Source organism: Eschrichtius robustus, chromosome 12, assembly GCF_028021215.1.
Source record: "Eschrichtius robustus isolate mEscRob2 chromosome 12, mEscRob2.pri, whole genome shotgun sequence".
NCBI classification, from domain to species: Eukaryota; Metazoa; Chordata; class Mammalia; order Artiodactyla; family Eschrichtiidae; genus Eschrichtius; species Eschrichtius robustus.
The window spans coordinates 53,761,494-53,786,182 of NC_090835.1; the positions used below are offsets into that span (position 1 = coordinate 53,761,494).

Sequence of the window (24,689 nt, forward strand, 5' to 3'; positions counted from 1 at the left end):
AGTTCATTTAATCTTTGTGGTAACTTATTGAGACAGGTACTATTGTCATCCCCAATTTATAGACGAGAAATCAACTGCAAAGAGGTTAACTTTGCTGAAAGTCACTCAACTAATGAATAGCAAAGCCAGGCATCACACAATTTGGTCTCTAGGCAAAGATGAATGAATAGATCTTCCTACCCCTACCACCAAGCACCCAGAATATAGTAAGTTCAATAAATGTTAAAGCACCTCTGAACATTTTATATATGATCCAATATTAAAACATTTTCCCACGAATGTCCCCTGGGTAAGGTGATTTAATGCTAGTGTGAAGTTATGAGTTGTGTAAAATGTTTTAACTCCCACTCCAAGGTAAACTATTCTTTCTATAGAAATATACCATTCAGGTAGAAGGAAATAAAGATAGTGTAACTGGTTTAATCAAACTTTCATTGTGTGAACACTCCATAGTCAATGCTATTTCGGTCCCTCTTCATGTTCTGGCCTCTAAAGTCTTTCATCCATCCTTTGTATCACCCACAAAACCATTCAGTATTATATACAGAAATGAAAAACATCTGCTACAGCCAAATTAACTTCTGCTCCACTTATTTTTTAAATTTATCTGAATAAGGGTTTAACTCCCACAATTATCAATTGACCTGGCCCTATCCTATCCCTATTTACATTATATCCTTTCTCATTATATCCTGGCCATAGGGGCCTTATTTTCCTTCAGCATGCCAAACTTGTTCTTGCTTGGAGAGATGGTCTTAATTGAGATCTTCACAGGGCTAGCTAACTCCTTGTCATCCTGGTCTTAGCTCAAATATCACCTCAAAAGGGCCTCATTCACTTCCGTCTCTAAAGTGATAGGCCCACAGCCACATCCCGGACACTAGCTAGCACGTTATTTTATTTTTTCTTTTTATTTGTTTACATTTTGCTTGCCAGAAAATAAGCTCCATTACAACAGAGACCCCGTATATATTCCAAACACTTGGTACAGTGCCTGGCACATATTCAATAGTTATCACACAGTAAATATTTGTTAGGTAACTTGAACAGCGAAGGTACCATTTAGTACTAAAAGCATTTGCTCTACTATAATTCAGATATGCAATCAAAGCCTATGGGGGGAGGGGGGGGAAAATCAATGCTTTTCCAAGTTCTAAGATCTGTAAGACGCCTTAACTTATCACCATTTTGTTCCACAAAAATACATAATAAAATAAAATTAACATAGAAAGATAAAAGACAAGAGAAATATAGATTAAAAAATTCAAGACTAAGTAAAAACATACCAAAATGTAAGTCATAAGGGCCTACAAGTTCAACTTCAAATCTGACTTCATTTCCCATCAGTCAAAGCCAAATAGGATAGACCTAGAGTCTGTCATACAGGGTGAAGTAAGTCAGAAAGAGAAAAACAAATACCGTATGCTAACACATATATATGGAATCTAAGAAAAAAAAAAAAAAGTTCATGAAGAACCTAGGGGTAAGACGGGAATAAAGACACAGACCTACTAGAGAATGGACTTGAGGATATGGGGAGGGGGAAGGGTAAGCTGGGACAAAGTGAGAGAGTGGCATGGACATATATACACTACCAAATGTAAAATAGATAGCTAGTGGGAAGCAGCCGCATAGCACAGGGAGATCAGCTCTGTGCTTTGTGACCACTTAGAAGGGTGGGATAGGGAGGGTGGGAGGGAGGTAGACGCAAGAGGGAAGAGATACGGGAACATATGTATATGTATAACTGATTCACTTTGTTATAAAGCAGAAACTAACACACCATTGTAAAGCAATTATACTCCAATAAAGATGTTAAAAAATAAAACATCCTAAAAAAAAAGCCAAATAGGAGAGGCATGAGTAACATAACTCTCAACAGAAAGGATAAAAAATGTCATTTCCTCAATCAAATTAAATTTTGATCGAACGTATATCAATATGACAATGTTTTTGAACTAAAATAGAATACAGATATCAAAATGCAGTAACTCTAAGATGAATTTTCTTAAAACGTGAAGCTTATCCTAATTAATTTTTTGCAAGAATCATGCTATTTTATCTTTTTTAGGTTATTATAGCTAGGTACCACCTCAAGGATAAGAGTAACAAGATTAGAAACAGGAGAGTCAGGACAATAAATTAACAAGTGACAGAATATGCATGTAGCCACAGATTTAGATTTTGACATTCCTGAACATCTTGCCAAGAAGTATATATTTTCCTGCAAAAAAATGGTGTTATAATTGAGAACAAGCATTTCTGACCAGAGAAAAATCAGGTTTACTAATGGAAGTATTTCTTTTTCATCATTCTTACACCTGTATCTGGGATGGTTTAGAATGCAGAAGCAAAGAGGACAGTCTGTAGAACCCAGTAATTATGATTTAGTTGTGCAACCAAAAAGGTAAGAAAAACAGTAAAAACAATGAAGAAATGAAGGGAACCACCAGACATATAAAATACTACATTTTCACAGTGTTCAGTACAGGTGAACACTCAATACAGAGTAATTTCTTGCCAACTTAGAGCTGGTTATGTTTCTGAAAAGTTGGCAAAACCATCAGCTGGCAATGAAAAATAACCTCATAAAAAAAGGAGGGAAAGGCGGGGTTTTTAATCATTCTGGATGAGAGCCTCTGAGAATCTGATGAAAATATGGATTCTCTCACCAGAAGAATGTGCATAAAAATTCTGCAGAATTTTGAATTTATTTTTAGAAGACCCCCAACATATAAGTCACAATAGAAAGGCATTTCTTTCCAGCACTGAAAAACCTACTCTGAGTTATCTTCGTCAAGAGTTCAGAAAAACTACACCTGTGATCTACCAGTTTCGGGAAATCCAGAGTACACTTATTTTTCAAGTTTCTGACTCAGCCATTAAATCGTTTAAAATTTACTGTTATTTTCAGCAGGGAAAAAAATAACACCATGACTTCAAGGGATAGCACCAGTTAGGCAAAGTGCTATGTAACCACCTGGTTCTTTTTCAAATTACTGTGGTGCTTAAGGGCTTTTTGTATCAAAACAGTAAAACAACAGTGTCTCCATTCTTTGCTTCATCTCAAAAAATTAAAGAGAGGTGGCAAAAAGAGGAGAAAAAAGAATAAATATTTAGTTTTCATTTGTTTAAGAGGAATATAATAAACTTCACATTTACAAAAAAGATCTGATTTTTAAATTTTGGTATATAAATAAAGCACTGTGCTATCTCAAACTGTGGTTGGCAAAGATATAGTTGGAGCGGGATTACTCCACCAACATTTAAAACAGATGTCTTTTGTGCATCCTAGAAAAGAAAAAACTAGAAGCTACATAAAGAAAAAACACTGATTACAAGATTCTGAAATAATACAAATATTTTTCTTGAAAAATGCAACCATGAAACGTGGATACCAACTTATGAATAAACTATAGTTCACAAATAACTTTTCACTCAGAGCCAATAAGCCTGGGCATTATGCATACAAGCACACAATTCTAACTAAGAACCAGAGGCAAACTTGGTCCCTGACCTCAGGAAGCTGACAACCTTTGACAATCTTACAGGAGGGATAGTCAACAAGCAAATACAATCAGAGAAAAGAACACATAGGATACTAAAGGACATCTGACATTTTTTTCATTTTTAAAATCTGAAGTATAATTTAATGCATTAAAATACACTGATGTTATGCTTGATTCAATGAGTTCTGACAATTTTATAATCTCATCAACCGTAACTATCACCCAAAACCATCACTGCAGAAAGTTCCCACAGCACCTTTAAAGTCATTTCCCCCTCCCACTTTGAGTTCTTTCATCACAGATTAATTTTGCTTGTTCTCAGATTTCATATAAATGGATATTTTATTTTCTATAGGTGTCTGGCTTCTTCCACTCAACATAATGTTTCTTATATTTATTCTTGTAGCAGCAGTTTGTTCCTTTTTTCTTGCTGAGTGGTATTCCATTTTATGAATACTACAACTCATTCTCCTATTGAAGAACATATGGGATGTTGCCATTTGAGGCAATAATTAATAAGGCTATAACATAGTTTTCATAATGCTAATAGAAAATAAAGCTAGATCAACTTTTGTGATGGCAAGAATATACTAAAAGGAGAGAGAGAAAAGCAACCTAGGAAGAATATTTTAAAAAGTTGAGTAAGACCTAAAGAGATACTTGGTGTTTCATTAAGTCTATTAGATGCTCTTGTGGTATGCACCTTCACAGCATTTGTCATTCTCAACTGTTTCAAATCTGTCTCCCCCACTAGACTAGAATCATGTCTATCTGGGTTCACACCATTGTATCTACAGCACCTGGCAAATAGGTAACATTCAGAGATGAGAAAGATTTTTATTAAGGGTATTTGTATTCGTTTTCTATGGCTGTGTAACAAATTACAACAAACTCAATGGCTTAAAACAACATATATCATTATCTCATGGTTTCAGGGGTCAAGAGTCCAGGCACAGCTTAACTGGATCCCCTGCTTAGTGTCTCACAAGGCTGCAATCAAGGGGTTACCAGGGTTGGACTCTCATTTGGACTCAATTAGGGAAAGAATTCACTTCCAAGCTCACTTAGATTGCTGGCAGAATTCATTTCCTTGAGGACCCTGGTTTCTTGCTGGCAGTTCTTTGGAGCCTCATAAGGGTCTGCCTGCAGTTCCTTGCCACATGGACTTCTCCAACATGGCTGCTTAGTACTTCATAATGCCAACACGGAGAGTCTCTGGTGTGAGTCCAGTAGTAAGATAAAAATCTTATATAACGTTAACATAATCATGGAAGCTACATCCCAACCACCCTAGACTCTGTCCACCACTCTATTCTTCAAAGACTACCAATAGATAAGCTCTTTCAAAAATAATTCATTCTGTGAAAAGATTCACAGTCAATTATAATTCTAAGAGGTTTTTTTTGCAAAGTGTAGCATAAGATTTTACAAAATTGGCTGGGTTAACACGTATTCACCTCGTAAATGAGAAGGCAACCAGTGCCACCAACAGAAATGATCAATTATGGATGCCAAATGTAAGCGTATAAGAGAATCGAGAAATAAAGGAAAGGAACAGAATTTCACAGAGATAATAAAAGTGAAAACCAAAGTGTTAGAACACCAATGATTACATCCAGGATTAAAGGTTTTCTGTTCCTTCTCTTTTCCTTTAACTTGTCTAAGAACTTTCAGGCTACACAAGGTACCAGATCTACATAAATCCCACTAGTTAGGAGACTACATATATACCCAAAATTCACACTAAAGGGAACAGAAAACAACCAAGGCAAGGGAAAAGTACAAAGCAGCAGCTCAAGCTGGCATTTCAATCTACCTTTTATTATTCCGGCCATCTAGTGGCAGGATCAAAAACAAAAGCATGCCACAAGGACATGCTAATAAATAAGTACATGAGAGGAAAAAACCCGAATTTATTAAATTATTAAAATGAACACTCTAAATCCAATCCTACCATGTGATACATATAAACACTGTTTATATAATCATATTAAACACAGCCAATTTTATAACAAACTATGGAAACTCATATGTGAGGATATATTCAAGCCTAATACAATTATAGAGATTCATATCAATATTTAAGCAACAACAGCACAACAATAAAATTTCAAAGGATTACTAATGATACAGAATAAAGAAGTCATTTTTTACTATTTTATTATTACTAGGTCAATTCTGAAGTTTGAAAAGACTCACAAATGCAGACTGACCACTACCACACCATCAAATCATGACTCATTTATGTAAAAGCAGTTGCTACTGGGTTGTAAGACAACTCTCACTAAGCTCCCTGGCTCTTACAGCTGATGGGTGGGTCATTTTGACTCGAGGTCTTCCATAAGCAGAGAGCATGCTGTATGTATCAGATGGACAAACTACCTGCTTCTCTACTCCTGAGCAACACGTGGAAAAAAAACAAGGGTTGTTCAAAAGCTGGAAATGTCCTGCAGAACTTCTCTGTACCATCCCACTTAAGGTGAAATGCATTAGAAATCAAAAAGATATCAGATCTCACAAGAACACACAGAGCAAAACTACTTTCAAACACATATCCATATTTTAGCTCTCTCTCAACTTCTGCCTTAACTGGCAATGACAGCTATCAGTTTTCTTAAGTATCCATTTGAAAAAGGAGTATGTTGTGCTTTATAAAGGACACTTAATAAACTGAAAAAAAGGAAACAATGATGAGAAGCTGGCACCAAAAAATCATATCAAAGTAAGTATCTTAATGCCATTTAAAAAATCTAAAAAAAAATTTCTAGGGTCACACATAAAAGAGTGTATTTGATAAATTAAAATTATCCAATGATATTTTTTGCTCAGTTAAATACAATACAGACTGAAATCTAAAAAACCTACACAAGAGAGGCAGATGCACACGCCTTCGTGTATTCTTTCTCCCTATAAAGCGCACGTGCGCACACACACACACACACACGTGTATGTGTAATACACATTTTAGTCAGGCACACATTCATATATAATTGCAACAAGATCTCCAACAAATGTTATATATATAAACATGTTGATTTACATTTATTTATTGTTATTAGATACTATCTAACATTGCCATTATATAATTATTATGTAATATACTATATAAATAAGATTTCCAGCTAATAAGCATTTGATATATAAATATGTATTATAATACATATATTTAAGTCAAGACACATATTCATATACTATAGAAATAAGATTTCCAACTAACAAGCACTATCTATAGTAATAATATCCCATGACCCATAATTTGCTGTGATTAAAGAACCAAAGTGGTTTTGGTCAACTAATAAATTCAAAAGCTAAGCAAATATTCAGGGGGAAAGCAACACCAAGAGATAAACTAAAATAAAACGGCCACTCAAAATAAGCAATGTATACAGGCCTTCTCCGGAGATCTTAATTTTTAAGACCTAAGGGAAGGCATATTCATAAGCCATATTGCAATGTTAAAATCTGACAAATTTCCAAGTACTGAAGAGCTGGGTGTCAAAATACTCAACTTAGTCACCAAGACAAATCGGGGTGATGGTATAAATGAGCAGATACTTGTTTACTTATGAAAAAATATATACGCTCCCATTATAATGTGGATATACTCGATGTTCACAATGCAGTAATTCTTTCAAACCTGCAAGCCTGTCAGTCCTAGTTGTAGCTCTGTGACTTTGAGAAAGTCAGTATCATTAGGCCTCAGGTTCCTCATCTATCAAATAAAGCAACTAGATCAGTCTTTCCCAAACCGCAATGCACTCAACACTAATTAAAAAAAAAAAAAGCTACAGTGATTCCTAAATTAAACATGTAAACACTATATTAAATAAAATCAATATTGTGTTCAAGAACTTCTCAGCTTTTAACATGCTAATGTGTATTGTAAATAAGTGGATGGGGTATTCAGTTTTTTCCAAATTTAAATTATCATAGGTTATTTAGTTTTGAACTACAATTCCTGGGATATGTGTTCTGCAGAATACACTTTGGGTAAGCACTCTAACAAATAATTTCTATGTTCTCTTCTAGGTATGAAGTTCATTCTACATTCCAGAGGGGGGAAAAAGTGATCCAGTTTACCTAGTTGTAGTCACCCCATTTTCAAACAAAGTGTCAGCAAACATAGTCAAGCAGTTATGAAAGAATAAAAGGAGAGTGATTCAATTTTCTCCTCCCTTTTGACCCACATTTCAGGCTTGAGGAAGAGGTGCTACGAAATAGTGAACTATAAGAAAGTTTTAGTATCCTTCACATATCAAAGGTAATTTTATTAATTTCTATAAACTAATAACATGTATTGAACTCCTCAGAGAATAGAATGTTTTTGGTATACTTTTATTTTTAAAATGTGTTTATTCTGAGAACTACAAATGTTACAAATGCATTTATTGAATTTTAAATGAACTTAATTTTTTCCCTCTTTTCTACAAATGGTGTTGTACTATACTCAACCTGGTGGAATCTAGCTTTACACTTTTTGCCAAATTACGTGACACCTATACTTTATCATGGGAACATTACAGCAAATGTTATACGTCAGTTTACTTCTTGAGGAAGGGTAACTAATTCTCATGCAGGACACTGGAATTGGAAGAATATGGGGCTGGGAAAAATAAAAATGAATGAGAGGCTCAGTCCTGTGATGGCTGGTATCACTGGTGGCAAAAAACATTTCTGCCTCAAAGTCCAAAGATGCTCTGAATTCCACTATATGTCAAAAATCCCTCCAGTTAAGTACAACTACTATTATCACTTTCATTTCCACGTTTGAATCTTGGACCCAAGAAACCTGAAGTGACATGAAAATAAGTCATGCTGCCTGAAGCATTGTTTTTACACTTGAGAGCTGTACTGAGGTGTCTGTCTTCAACATATAGAACTGTAATGATCAGAAACTATACTTGTACAAATAACAATTTTCCTAAATTTGAGGGTTGGGAAGAAGTGTCTACAAGTTTATTTCTGTATACTGTGCATTTGCTCTGGCATGAGAGAAAGCTGCCTCATTTTATTCAGTCTTACATTGTAGAATTCAGAATTGCTCTGTGGCATTTTCAGTTTTAAAGCAACTCAGCTGCGCTTGATGCATGCCTACAGTGTTCTTTTTAAAGTACATATGGCAAATATTTGAATATTAGTTGTGAATCTCTAGCTTTATTAGAATTCTTATTAAACATTCTGACCACAACGCTTATGAATCTTAATTTTCATGATAAACTTTGTAAGTAGGGTTAGTCAAGGAAATCTCCAATATCAGCCAATTCCTTTCCGCTGTGTTCTGAGAACTCCAGCAAACCCTCAAAGTGAGAGACTAAGTGCAGAACTAGTTTGGCTATCAACACAAGTGTTTGAAATGTACTGGCAGATCGTGAATGAATGATCCAACTGAATAATTTAGAGGAAGAAAAGTGAGGACTGGGGAAGGCAGCAAGACTAGAGAACTTGGACCTGAATGTACTGGTTCCAGCTCCGTCACTCTGGCATCACCAGGCCCTGTTTCCTAACAAAGGCCAAACTTTATCTAAAACATTATAATTGACCATAAATGAATTTTAAAAACTTGTAAATTTTTCCAAGCGTCAATCTTTTTTTTTGGGGGGAGGGGGGGTGTAACAAGCAGATTGATGCCATTTCATCATGCCATTTCATAATTGTACATGTTTGCATATGGTATTCTTTATACCAAAAATATCCCCTGAGGCTGGCTGACTTCAAGGCCTACTTTCTTAACATACTAAGCAGTACTGACTCTTCTCATCTGTAAAATGGGGGTAATAAAATATCTATCTCACAGGACTGCTTAAGGACCAATAAGCCACAAAATGCAGTAAGATTTGCAACAACTTTAACCTAGACTTAGTATCACCTCTCCCTCACACACCAAAATACAAAACAACCCAGTAAAAAAACTGACCAAAGACATAACAGGTATTTTACAGAAGAGGAGATAAAAATGATAAATACACTGTGGTAGCCAGTCTCCTAAGATGGTCTGAAACAATTGGCCCTACTGGTATATACTGGCATCTTCTCCCTTGACTCAGAGATTGGCCTGGCAACTTCCTCTCTCAGGCCACTCTTTCTTAGCACCCAGCCACCACGCTGTGAGGCAGTCCTAGCAGCCCCCCGTGAAGGAGTCAAGAAAGAAAAAACCCAGCTGACCTCCCCATCAAGACTCCAAATGACTCTCAGCCGTCCACAGCCCAGCCATTCTAGCCCCGGCTGACTGCAGCCTGTTGAGCCTCCGATGACTATAATCATCCCAGCACCAAAGCTGAAGCAGAAGAACCTCCCACTCAACATACAGATTGCAAAATAATGAAATGCTGTTTTGTCACTAAGTTTTGGGTGGTGTTTTATATTTTTATAAACAACTGAAACATACTATGACAAAATTCCCAGGTATATACCCTAGCAAACATGTACACATATGCATCAGAATATATAGTTTTTAATGTTCACAGTAGCATTATTTATTCATAAAAGCAAAAAACAGGAAACCCAAATGTTAATCAACTAGAAAATGTATAAATGCAAGTCAGAGAAGCTTATATGTAGGATACTATTTTTTAAAGCTCCAAACAAAGCAAAACTTAGCAATATACTGTCTAGAAATACACACATGAACTGTTTTTTTTTTTTTCTCCAAAGGAAATGTTAAATAGAACTCAGGATGATTGTTTCCTAGTGCGAAGAGGAAAACCAGGAAGATAGGTTAGTCACTAATGAAGTGACTCATTTTTAACAACCTTCAAAAAATATCCTTATATTTAAAAAGATTTTAGTTGCGTCTCAAGTTCATTTTTCTACTTTGAACAAATGACTGGACTTTACACAGTTTTCTTTTTTTATTAATAAATTTATTTATTTATTCTTTTTTGGCTGCTTTGGGTCTTTGTTGCTGCGCGTGGGCTTTCTCTAGTTGCTGTGAGTGGGGGCTGCTCTTCGTTGTGGTGTGCGGGCTTCTCATTGCAGTGGCTTCTCTTGTTGCGGAGCATGGCCTCTAGGCACGCGGGCTTCACTAGTTGTGGCACGTGGGCTCAGTAGTTGTGGCTTGCGAGCTCCAGAGTGCAGGCTCAGTAGTTGTGGCACATGGGCTTAGTTGCTCCACAGCATGTGGGATCTTCCCGGACCAGGGATCGAACCCGCGTCCCCTGCATTGGCAGGCAGATTCTTAACCACTGCGCCACCAGGGAAGTCCCTTTACACAGTTTTAAGATTACAGTTCATCTGCTGCACATTGTTTCATTATCCTGTTCTTTCTAATGTCAGAAAGCTGCTTAGCATATTAAAACAAAAGTCTTCTTTAGCTAACTAGAATAAAAATATTAGGATTGAGATTAAACTTCCACGAAGCAAGTTCATTAAATTTTTAAATTTAACATATTCAATATTTTAATTGTCAATTTATTCAACAAACCCTACTCACTATGACAGATTTTTTTAAAGGCACACTGATGGATGAAGGCTAAAAAAAAAACATTTTTAAGCAAAAACATCTTGTGAGATCATTACAGCACATCAGGTTTAGGACTCACAGGAATGCTGCTATTATTACATGGAATAATACTATAATTAAAGAGCTGATTAGTCATTTTGTTAGAGCTCAATCCATAGTAAAAGAAGATAAATATATATCTTGGTTTATTTAACTCTTAAGATCTACAATATTCAATGATCCTCCCAATGACTAGACATAGACAAAACTATTTCCACTGCAGACACTTTAATGGAGACAAGCAACTTACTTCATCCCTAGTGAGTAGTTTTATTTAGTATCCTTCAACCTCTTATGGTAAAGTTTAAATGAGATCAGAGCTGGGATGGCTTCCTAAAATGTTGCTTCATTTCCATATAAATTACCCATTATCATAAAGTTAAGAGCCAAGAAACTAAATGGATCATTAATCTAATCCCACCCAAACTCATCATTTGTATGATTTAGTATATTCTAACTAGTGCCTGTGTATACAATGATCATTTCTATTCTTCCACATTAAGATATTATTTCTCATGTTCAAACAAAATGCCAGCTTGTGAATTTTACTTCTGTTGCTGATATCTTTTTTCATTTATCATCTCAAAAGTTAACAACACTGGAACTTTTATCATTCATATGGTTATTGGATATTAACTTGTCTGTCTTTTCTTATTCAATGTTCCTTAACTAGTGAGTTGAAACTTGAGACAGAACTTTTACTCAAGAGTTGTTTGTATTTGGAAGAAATACTTCTGTAACTAAAATCTCCCTCCCTTAAAGTTCTTCCTAAGGTATCCATCTATCCAACTAGCCATCTCTCAATTGCTGATGGCAATCACTGATGCTCACATAAACTACTTCTATAAGCATTATCACCTCCTTTCTTCAACTCTTTTCTTCTTAAGATTAAAATGACACTTTTATTGAGAGCAAGATTTTGATGTTCACTATAAGAGGTTCACCATAGCAATTCCAGTGTGTGTGTAGGGGCTGGGGGTGGGTGGTGTTTTTCAACACCACCAAGCAATTCTCTGACACCATCTGCGTGTTCTACAATTCAACTGACACTATCTACCTGGAGAGAGCATCAGATCCCACAGGTTAAGGGCTCAGTCCTGCAAGACTGTGCACCCCATCAACTTCAGATGCCAATCACAAGTCCAGGTTGTCACCTGTGCTTCTAACCAACTGGCTACAGATGGGAGGTCCAAGAATCCCTTGGGTTGGATTAATATACTAATATACTAGCTCACAAAATTCAAAGAAATATTTCGTTAAGTAGATCACCGATTTATTATAAAAGGGTAGAACTCAGGAACAGCCAGATGGAAGAGATGGTATGTGGGAAGGGGTGCGGAGCTTCCATGTCCTCTCCGAACCCACCACTCTTTCTCTCAATCTCCACATGTTCACCAACCTAGAAGCTCTCCAAACTCTGATCCTTTTGGTTTTTATGGAGACTCCATTACATAGTCATGATTGATTAAATTATTAGCCACTGGCGATTCCAGTGATTAAATCACCTCCAGCTCCTCTCCCCTCCCAGAAGTCAGGGGGTGGGACTGAAAGCTCCAACCCTCTAATAACCAGGGTTGGCTCCACTGGCAACCATCTCCGATCCTTAGGTGACCCAGGGACTTTCCAAAAGTCACTCATTAACATAACAAAAGACACCTTTAAAGCTCTCAACATTTAGGAAACTCCAAGGGGATTTAGACCAAATATGTACTTCCTATTATAAATCACAACATCCCAACTACACATATGATTTTCCCAACAGCACAGTCAAGTCCAAGGTTTATCAAGGTATTACACAATAAGCACTTCCTGTACTATTACTATCATCACCAAAACATAAAATGTGGTTATCATTAAGGATAAAGGATCCATGTATATAAATTGAACACTCACCAAGTTCCCAATATAATGTAGATATTCTGGGAAGAAAATTTTCTTAAGGATCTTCCGTTTGTCTTTCTATAGTAACAGTAACAATAAATTGCTGTTATTATTATTCATTAGAGGGGGAAATGAGCACCATATCACCACAACAGTATCTCACCAATTTAGGCAAAGAACGAATAATAACTTCGTCTCCTTGAGTATTTTTACATACACGTGTTAAAATCTTCTTCAAAATGGCTCTGGCCTATTTAGTTAAATGAACAGTCATAAAATTTAACTGAAGTAAGTCTATTTTATACTGGGATTAATAAAACTTGTACCTATACCTCACGTGAAGCAGATAAGCTATACTGGATTGTTATTTCTGAAAGAAGTATGCTGGGCATGTTTCCTAATAGTTAATACATTTCAGAAAAATATCCCTACTTCCCTGAAGAAGTCACACAAGAGGAATACTAGAGGTGTTAAAATAGCTTAAATCATTAAGTTGGACCATTATCCAAACAGAGCCTAATTCAAAGTTTCTCTCTGGCATGTATTACATGGGATTTGGGGGAGAAAGGGTAATAAGTATATCTTCCTTATGATACTTGATTTAAATTTTAAGTTTGAATTCTTTAGAAATATTGATTGACTGCATTGGAAGTTTGAAGAAAGACAGTCCTAGATTTAAATTCTTCTTCAACTAATAATGAATTAACCATACAGTCTTTTATTTGTTCACAAACGAAATCAACTGTTATCCATTCAAGTAGCATGGGTTCCATACTAATGCACAGCAGAAAAATACCACCGAATCTGATCAAAATCATTCTGACCAACAGATAGAAATGCATTAGAAGCATTCATGTTTATTTCACTTAAGAACTGCTTTCTAATTAAAAGCTCATAAGCTGGAATCACGTTTCCAATAGTATCTTTAAATCACTTGCTAATATATAATGACAAATTCTCATATCCTAATAGATTCTAAGTTCCTACCTAAAGATCAATGACCTTTTACCATTCTCTGAATACAACTTTTGATCCCCTCAAGACAGTTTCTGAAAGGATCCTACTACTATCATACCTCTCCCATTCTTCCTGAAGACTAAGACAACTACTAAATCAATAGAGATAAAGATATTGAGATGGGCTGGGACCTGGGACCCTTTACTGCAGTGCTTGCACCTGGACAAACATCTCCCGGAGCAAAAGAATACAAAGAAACTGTAAGGGACTAAAAATAACCGTGTGCATGCTCAGTTGGGGCAAATTATGAACAACATGATACAAAACAGCCAAAACCCAACTGCCATTTCTGAGGTGCCAGCACCAAAAGCAGGTACTGAGAATGATCCCTGCACACAGCATCACCAAGGGGGTAGGAAGACCCCCTAAGCCACCCCTCTGGCCCGACCCACCAATCGCCCCTACCATCACCCCTAAGGGACCAGCTCGCCCCCGCTCAGGGAGCAAGCAAGGGATCCCGTTACTTATTTTTGCTCCCTCCTGCTGCAGCACAAGTCCCAATAAAGTCTTGCCTGAATTCCTCGTCTGGCCTTGTATCCGTATCTACTGATTAAAGAGGCCTCGTATCAATTTATACTGATTGAAGAACCCAGGTCGCTAACAATATGGGAAAAGAAGTGGTGGCCAAGGAAGATTGGAAGAAAGCAACAGGAAAAACAACATTCAGAGAAAAGAAAGCTATTCAAGAGCCCATGATATCAACACAAACAAAATCACACACAACCCAGGGTCAACAGTCCTCTACAAAAATACAGTCCAGTCTTAGGGTTTTCCTAAATTCCTGTAGTTCAGATCCCCTTTCAACACTCTCTTTCCTTCTTTCTTTCAAGAACTAACTACAGCAACTCTTTTCCTTACATAAATTTTAATACACATTCTTTAAAACGAACAATAGTTGGTAAAAGCTACAGTTTAAAATCCAGTAATTTTGCATTTATGATTATTTGATTATCATTTGGCTCTTGAAAGTGATGTCTCCTCCCGCCCCCCCCCCCCCATCCCCAACCCTCTTCTTTGCAGCCTCAGTGTCTGTTGAAAGATTAAATCTCTCTGGTCAGTTAGTACCTTTAAAACACTTGTCAAGGTTATCTAGAGACCAGGTTGACTAGAGCTCAGTGTTCAACCATGAGACAATCTTTTTATCTCAAGTGAAGAGAAGGATGCCTTCTCTTTCTAACAGATACTTCCTTCCTGCTGCAAAAGAGCAGGCAACCTCCTCGGTGGGTGAGAAGCCTGGTTAATCAAATTATTGCTAAACCTTATTATCCACATACACTCAACAACTCTTTGATCAGTGAAGATGAATCTTAAAAACAATGATGAGCAAAAAAAGCAAGACACAAAAGCCACAAGTGCATTTTTCTAAAGTTTTTAAATAGGCAAAACTAAATTATATTATTTAGGAATGCACTCAGAATTATACCACCTAGGGGAAAAAGCAAGAATGTAATTATTGTAAAGTGTGTGGCGTGGAAGGGGATGGATTGAGAAAGTACACACCAAGAATTCTGAGGTCGTAGCAATTTTCTTGATGATGTGAGTGATGGTCACATGGGTGTTTATTTTATAATTAGTCATTACACTGTATATTAGGTTTAAATACTTTTCAGAATGTTTTATATTTCACCATAAGTGAAAAAAATTTTTAAAGGCTGAAACTGAACATCTTCTCACTGATAATAAAAAGCCTCTGTAGAATACATTTCTTTCCCCGTTTATGTAAATATTTAAGACATTTTCAAAGAATAACTCAAAAACGACAAGAGTGCTACCTTCCAATAACTCTGTACTCCATTATTTTTCCTGTGGATTACACAAGTAAGATCATATAATAATTTAGTTTAACAATAAAAACTTCTTAAATAGGGTGTATTTTTCTTTACAGGAGTTACTGGTGTTATAAGAATAAGCATGAACTGCTAAGACAGTAGATCTAAAAAGTTCTCATCACAAGAAAAAAAAACTGGGGGTAACTATGTTAAGGTGATAGATGTTAACTAGACTTACCCTGGTGATCATTTCAAAATGTATACAAATATTAAGTCATTATGTTGTATATCTGAAACTAATGTTATATGTCGACTCTACCTCAATTAAAAAAAAAAAAAGCATTATGGTCACAAGTGAGTTTCCAGGCATGATTCTTTTCACCAACTCCACTCATCTGGCCAGCAACAAACAATAATTTAAGCTGCACATATACCGGCACTTTAGAAATTAATTATGAATTACTATATTTTAATTTTTAAAATAGTATAGAAAACAGTATGTGCTGTAATATTATCTATCCATCTATCTATAGAAAGAGAGAGGAGTCCAATAATTTAAGTTTAAAAACCAAATTCACTTGAAGTCATTTGCAGGTTGGAGAGTTTGCTAGATAACATTAAAAAAAAAGAACACCCATAGTATGAAGAAAAATCTTTACCTGAGAATAGCTAATAAACCTTCAAGGCATGAAAAAGAAATTAAAAGGAAGCCCCAAAAGAAACATTACCAACTTGGTCATCAGCAAATCGCTAATACTTTACTAAGAGAAACAAAATTTCTTTATGTTTTATGCATTAATATTTCCCTTGGGATAAGAATGAAGAAAAAATTAAGAATGAAGGAAAAAAGTCAAAAAATAAAAGTTTGAAAAGTTAAACTACGGAAACTATTAACTCATGGAAATTACAGATAACTGATGCAGTTTTTAAAATCACTAGTTCTAAAGAAGTCAAACTTCACACAAAAGCTGTTTCCATGACTAAACTTGAATTGCCAACATCTCCCACACTGTCAGTTTAAAGTGAATGGTAGGGACTTCCCTGGTGGTCCAGTGGCTAAGACTCCTTGCTCCCCAGGTAGGGTGCCCGGGTTCGATCCCTGGTCAGGAAACTAGATCCCACAGGCCACAACTAAGAGTTTGCATGCCACAAACAAAGATCCCACATGCCACGGATTTGATGACCTAAGACCTGATGCAGCCAAATAAATAAATAAGTACTTTTTAAAAAAGTTATCTCTAAAAAAATAAATAACGTGAATGGTAGACACTAACTTCCCCTCATCTTCTGAAGTAACAATTTTCAAACAACTTCGCAAAAACTTCCTCTAATGCAAACACAGGTGCAAAGAAAATAGAAAAGAATCTAGCCAAGCCACAACTGTACCACCTTAGAAAAAGTACTTCACCACTCTGGCAGTCAGCTTCTTCACCCAGAAAAGAAGCCAATCCAACCAACATATACTCTAAAAGTACTTTAGACTATAGAATTCTGAGTCTACTCCAAAAGTTTAACTTCCACCCCATAATTCTCTTAACTCAAATGGCTTAATATTTCCAACCTCATTACTCTGAACTTTTTACGGACGAATGTAAATGAAAACAACATTCAGTTGGATTCAATCATCTTTCCCTCTCATTCAGCTATTCCCTTAAAAGCCCCTCTCTGAAAATTCCCTAGTCATTCAGGTATAACAACTTTAAGCCACCATCAACTCTTCTCTCTTCCCTACATCAAAACAAACAAAGTAATTAGCCATCATCCAACTAATGAGTGTGGTTAGCTAGAGCAGGGACTGTGCCCGGGGCATTCTGATAGGTCAATGTGTTAAGACTTAAATCAGGGCCGCTGATTAAAAAACATTAAATTAAATGGAAGACACGTTCATTTAAGCCTGCCTTGGAGGCAGAGAATGCAATAAAAAGGACAAGATTTTGTAGAACAGGTGGAGACATAGATTTTGGAGAACAGGTGGACCTGTATTATTCAATCCTTGAAAGGAATACTGAATTGAAATATTTTTTATCTACAGAAATAAAAGATGTTACCTGATCTCTTCAATTCTAGGATCTAAAATCAACTTATAAGACAAGGTAAAAACTAAGTATCTACCACTATTTAGAACATATGTTAAAGTTACCTTGCAATACTAAGTTCCAAAGAAAGAAAAAAAGTCACAGATGATATGGTCAACTTAGTGTACCAGCCACAATTTTCTAGAAATTTGTTTTCCTAAAAATAGTACAAACTTCTCCAACATAAAGACACCAACTTACATACAGGTTATACTCGAAAATATGTTTAAATGTCTTTCATTTAAAACTACGAAAGCACTTTTCCAAAGAAATAAAGCTCCAAATAGTAGTTAGGTTTCCTGGAATGTCTACAAATGCCAGTTAACCTACATTTATCAATACTAAAATATGAGAGCCTCAAGCAGTTGCTCCTATTTCTTCCAACCCTGACCTAACAGACTTTTTTTTTTTTTAAATCTTATGGTATTGCCACTTTCTATCAATTTCTAAATCCTTGGAAATTATTCATGTAAGAAAAAGGTAAAGTAAGGACACAGAAACCTTCTCAGAAAAGAGTAAGAGGTTTAAAAACAAAAAATGTCCACCAGAAAAAGGTAAAGCAAATAAAGGGGTGAAGCTGCAGTAGCAGGTTAACCATTTAGATTTTTTCCCTTTCAATAGTATTAATTTGCCCATATAGTACAGTTGTGGGTCCTACATTATTTGAAAATGTTTTCCTGTCTTCCTATTTATTGTAGGGACTGACAGAAGCCACTTCTGCAATCATACATAAAACTCCATTAAGCATTCCATGTGGATAAAACATGGCAAAGAAAGAGCATAAGACTCATCACAGTAAGCAACAGGCTGACCAATAAAAGGCTTCTAATAATTCAAAAGAGTTTAGGAGTTCCACATAAACTAAATCTAATAAAACCAACATCAATATCTTTCTAACAACTTCAGAGCTTCTCCTGAGACACCAGATTCAACAAAGTCATTTAACAGATGTGGGCTAATGCAATGACTTATGATGTAGGTTAGGTAAGTTACTAACCAAAACCTAGGATGATTGAATCTGGTTCTAACCTGCACTCCAATCAAAGACGATATATAAACAGTATTTATACTCATTATATTCAACTATTATAGAAAATAAATGCTACCCGGAAATAAGAGCTCCTCTTTATCATGGAGTTCAGGAACAAAGATGACATTCTTTACATTACAGTGAACAGTACACTATCGGTATCCTACAAGTAAGATTTAAAAACAGTAATGGACAGATAAAAAGATATGATAAAGCAAATAAAGTAAATACTAACTGTAGAATCCACATGTTCAGTATGAGTGTTCACTGTAAAAATCTTTCAACTTTTCTGTATGCTTGAAAATTTTCATAACAATTAGCATTATACAGGTCTATTGAATTGTAGGGTGCTTTATAATTCAAGTTAACTGCAATATTGTCTTTCTCTAATAGCACTAAGTTTGCAAAGTAAACAAATTGAGGAAAAAAAATATGATTCAGTCACTGGAGAATATTAATCTTTCCGTTATTTCTGAGAGCACATATGCACTGATTAATAAGATATCACGATGAAGAGAACTTTTAACATTTTCTCTCATACCCCAAAGCACCCAAAACTTACTGAGAGCATAAAAATCAGAGATAGACCATAGACAGACTAGTAAGTTTCCTCATATTCATAATAACTGGGTCAGAGCATATAATGCAATTCCTTATTCTAAGTTTCTACGACCAACGTTGTCTTTATCCAAACTACTCATGGCAGTATGTGGTGTGCAGTATTATTCAAGTTAGCCCTCAATGTATGAATACTCTAAAGAAAGAAAAAGTTCCAAAGTGGTTGCTGACAGAGCCTAACTCCCCCAGGACATGCCTCAGGAAACCCAGGATTACTACCTATAGGAGCCACCACACTCACCCAATGGGAGCAGGTCCAATCCCATCATCCAACCCAGCAGCTCAAGGCACTCCTTGCACCTCCTCCCTGAGTGTTCGTATAACGTAGAATGATCTCAAGAGCTCAAGGCTAGAAAAGTTTTAAATTACAATGAAATCAGTGACAGTATACAGTAAGTCCCCTACATACAAATGAACAAGTTCCGTTCCAAGAGCACGTGAGTAAGTCACATTTGTTCCTGAGTCCAACAAAGTTAGCCTAGGTACCCAGCTAACACAATCAGCTACATAGTACTGTACTGTAATAGGTTTATAATACTTTTCACACAAATAATACATAAAAAACAAACACAAAAAATATAGAAAACATTTTTAATCTTACAGTACAGTTCCTTTAAAAGTACAGTAGTACAGTACAACAGCTGGCATACAGGGGCACGTTCCCATCTTTGAAAGTTCCCAACTTGAAGGTTCGTATGTAGGGACTTACTGTACCTGTTCTGAAGTGCATTTGGGCTGCTGTTGCTAATGATTCCATAAAGTGCCTTTTTACGATTGAGGGATGTTTCTGATCTAAAATTTGTTTTATTACCCATTTTGTCTTCTTCAGAACTGAGGTCAATAGCCTCTTTTTGTCATCTGCAAAGTGAAGAAAAACATGGAGACCTCAAAGTACAGGAAGTACCCCCAACTTACAAACAGCTTATGTTCCAAAGGTTTATCACTCCTTTGAAAACATGTTTGTACTAATTAACCTATTTATACCATAGTTTCTATGAAAAATTGCATCCCAAGTTTGAACTCTAAATTGCAGCTTTCTGCCCTGCGAAAAGGCATCTGCTGCCCTTTTACAGCTAACTGCAGCCAAAACTCAAGGCTCAGAGAATTCTTCTTCTAGGGGTCCAAGGAGAACCCCCTACAACCTGTACAGGCAGGGAAAAATGCAACTCTTTTATAGGGAGCTTTTCCATTGTCTCTGTGGGAAAAGCTACCACAATTTAACAAGATAATGGTTATGGGAAAAGCACCTGGTTAATATGAAAGTATTAATAGTTACAACAAAAATAAGTAGAAACTACATTCTGCTCCAGATAAAAAGAAGATAAAATTAGGTGCTGTTAAACTAGTTGGTCAACCAAATGTTTGCCAAGTACAGACAACAAATTCTCAAACTGTGTCCTCATGTCTGATCAAGTCAACTGATAAGGGAGGAAATTACTAAAGTGAAGTGGTGAAGAGATCATTACCAAAAATGCGGCCAAGTTCTAAAAAAGTGCAGTGTATTTTAAAATTCAATAAATACTATTGAACATCACATACCAAACCTTGTAACAACTGGTAAGATTTATAAAATAACTTGAATGACAAACTTAAAAAACAAGTATAACTTTGTGACAATGAGTCACCTTTGGCAGCTAACTAGAGTCTTATGCAATTTAAGTACTAATGTTAAAATTTACAGAAATAACTCACAATCAAACAGAGAAAGTAAACTTTTCACTAAAAAGATTTCAGAATTGAAGCCAGTACAGAGACATGAGAAAAAGGGATCAGGAAAGGCCAGAATAAATTGGTTTGTGGATACACAACCTGAGAGGAACATTTAAACATTATTAAAGGTTCATGTTACTACTACATGTTAAAACAGTAATCCGAGAGACTCCCAAGATAGTATAACACTAGAATGTTTGTAGAATCAAAGTGCTGGTACTATTAGTAGCTTTGAAGGAAAACCACTTTAAAATCCAAATTTTTCAACAGGAATGGATTATAAAAATAAGATGCCTAACTGAGATCTTTGAACGACATGAAAAGAAAAACATAAGTGAGCAAACAAGGGATTTTTTTTTTTTGACTGAAAATTCTCTCATTAAGTCACCTGAATTATACTTAAGACATTAGATTTATACTGGCAAATCTCCATTCACAATAAAGGATAGGGACAATTCCTTTATTATAAAAGGCTATTTACTACTAGTCAGAATTACCTAACATTATGAACATAAACGCTTAACCAGGAATATAATAAAACGTATATATTAAAACTACCAGTAAGCTGAAAACCTACATTAATAGGTCTTTAAGACCGAAGAGGTTTATATACCTTTAGATTAGAGTATATGAATTAAAATTCGAATTGTAGAATGTTATTCGTTCTACTAAAGGATGTTTCTGAAATGTGTTTTATACACAGAAAGACACAAACAAATTTTTGTGTGAGTAAAAAAGGGTTATGCTCTCCAAGCATATTCTTGAAACTAGAGAAGAAATCAACTTTTAATTTTTTGCCATATTGAAAAAAAAAAAATTATCTGTGAAGCAACCCGATAAGACTTTTCATGATTATAATACTCATTTTAGTAGAAACTCTTTGGCTTACTTGATGCAGATTTCTAATCTTCCTTCAAAATTACGAAAAATATCCATCATCTCATCATTCAGTTGTGAATTTTTCTGCAATCCTTAATTTAAGCCTCAATGTTAGTACTAAACATTATGCAGCCTTCTGTTTATAAAAATGATACTCTCCAGAAATATTATTCACAATTTTTGTTACCCGTAATGTTTGGTCAACCATGCACTTCTGCTCTTGTAAACTGAAAAAACACAACTTTCTCTTTTTACACGTTCAGCAAAACATTAGCAGTTTTCATTTTCTGGTTTCAATTTCATTTTTATCTAATTTGCTTATGTGTTTCAAAGCTAAGACTAAGAAAACTCTGTCTAGTTCATAAGCATCACAGTAATTTATTTTCTTCTGTGATTCCAAGTAACACAGAAGTTGTTTTTTTTAAAAAAATCAAACCTCTAAAATGGAATGGAAACGTTGCAATGGAAGCATGTCACAGCTGTTAACTGTCTACCTAAATTGGATTCTCCAGAAGTGGACCCCTCTGGTGTTCAACAGATGATGCACTACCAATTTTTCTATCTGTAACAGAACTTCAATTGGTATTTTAATATATGGGTAACTCACTCCCCCAAATATTTGTTATCCATATATTTAGTAACTCTCAAGAAGATTCTCTCTCTGTACTTCCAATGACAAATACCCTCAAGGTTAGTTGGGCCTAATTATAAGGAAGTAAGATGAACTCAAGGGTGACGGGTCAAGAAGATGAATTAAGTCAGTTTAAAAGGCATAGACTAGGGCTAAAACAAAAAACAAAGAAAACTTAACCCAGGTTGGTCAAGTTGGAAAAAAAAAATTAAAGCACTCTTCCTATCTAAATAATTCACAGACCAGTAAATTAAGTTAGCTAAATTAGCTAGTGCTCTTTATGCGGTAATTTCCTAAAACATTCAGGTCAGTCCCTGATACCATGTGAAACTTAAGTATTACAATCTAGGGCTCCCCATCACTATGGAACTGTTTGTTCTCTAATCCACAAACCTTCCTGCAGAGACCAATAAAGGAACTAATGCAACGCTTTCGTATACTGTGCATAACATACTGAGGGTGACAGTTTGGCTCACAGAGTAATGAGCCTGCTCTAAAAAGTAGCCCAAGATAATTGTGGACCGGTGAGGTGCAGAGTGCACTTAAAGGCTTGAAAAAAAGCCACTCTTGAAAATATCTAACGTTAAGTAAGCGTCCCTAGCTTTCCGATCACTTTTAGGGATCTTATTTCCTTTCCTCCAACACCTCACTCCCTCGCTTTTTCCCTTCCCGTCTGAGAGCCAAGAGAGACACGGTAAAAGCGTGCAACTGCGAGGCTGCGCCGACGAGGCTCCTGCACATCTGGACTCACCTCCAACTGCAACAGGGCACCCCCTGGGCGAGCCCATCCCAACCAGCCGAAAACGCGCGCGAGAAGCTGAGAGCAGGCGAGAACCGCGGGCGGGGAGGCGGGTAGTCCGCCGCCCGGCGCGGCGGGTCGGGCTCCGCGGGCCGAGGCGGCTGCGAAGAGAAGCGTTCGCCCTCCTGGGAGTCTGCAGACTCGCCCGACCCGGGTCAAGGTCCCGCTCGGGCCCCGACGCCCCGCCTCGAGCGGCGCAGGGGAAACTTCGCTTGCAGGCGGGGGCGCGCCCGAGCTCGGGACCAGTGGCGGGTCCGGGCAGAGCGCGGGGGGTGGGGGGGTTGGGGGGAGGGAGGCGCCGGTCCCGGGCCCGCGGCGGGGGAGGGGCGGCGGGCACTTACCACGGGTCGAACTCGTGGATGATGCTTTCGAAGCGGATGACGGCGAAGAGGCGCGAGCTGAAGCCGGCGAGCCAGGCCAGGAAGAGGATGGTGAAGGAGAGCAGCGACTGCCAGCCGGCCGGCTGCGACAGCCCCCCGGACAGCCCCGCGGGGGCCGGCTTCGGCGCCGCGCCGCCCGCCGCCTTGTGCGCGCACTGGGCCCCGGGCCCATGGTGGCCGTGCCGGCTGTTCCCCAGGGCCATGAGGCCGCTCCACGGGGATGAGTTGAGGGACGACTTGTGCTTGCTCTCCGGGGCCGAGGGCTCCGCCATGTTGTGCCCCGGCGGCGGGTCTCGCTGCGCTCCGCCGCCGCCGCCGCCTGGTCCGAGGGGTGCTGGGCGGGGACCCGCAGGAGGAGGAGGAGGAGGAGGAAGAAAGAGGAGGAGGAGGGAAGAGAGCCGCGCGCGCCCGCCCTTAGCGCCGCGAGGCCGGGGGACAGGGGGTGGAGGCGGCGGCGGGGAGTCTCCGCCTCAGCAGCGGCCGCGACCGCCGCTCTCTCAACTCGGATGGCCCCTGCGCCCCTCTAGCCATCCGTCTTCCCAGTGCAGTTGCGGCAGCGGCGAAAGCCGACGGGACGAGGGCGCCAGAGAAAGAGCAGGAGCAGACGGAGACGGCACCACGGCTCGGAGCAGCAATGACATTCCCCCCACAACGCCGCCCACCCCGCCGTGAGGAGCAGGAGGAGGAGTCCCCCGAAGCCCGGGCGGAGCTCAGGCTACCTCTGACTCCGCCCCCGACCCAACAGGAACTGGCCCCTACGCCTGTCACAATGCGACAGGTCCGTTAGGGGGCGGGCCCAGAACCGCGGTGCCGGCCAATGGGGGCGCGAGCTGGGGCGGGGCTTGGCCCAACCGTTCTCCCCTCCCCCTCCCGGCCTCGCGCCCGTTCGCCCG

General features: G+C 37.8%; 1 protein-coding gene across 2 annotated transcripts in view; it reads right to left on the bottom strand.

The window, feature by feature from the left end:
- The window catches only part of STT3B (STT3 oligosaccharyltransferase complex catalytic subunit B), a 96,813-nt gene extending 72,336 nt beyond the window's left edge, over nt 1-24,477 (bottom strand). Inside the window, exon 1 of one of the 2 annotated variants that reach the window (XM_068557533.1) lies at nt 23,758-24,477. In XM_068557533.1, the coding sequence (XP_068413634.1) occupies nt 23,758-24,068 (311 nt within the window). In that variant the 5' untranslated portion in view covers nt 24,069-24,477. The remainder of the gene's footprint in view (nt 1-23,757) is intronic. The other variant, XM_068557532.1, reaches the window with a different exon arrangement.
- Nucleotides 24,478-24,689: the final 212 nt, after the last annotated feature.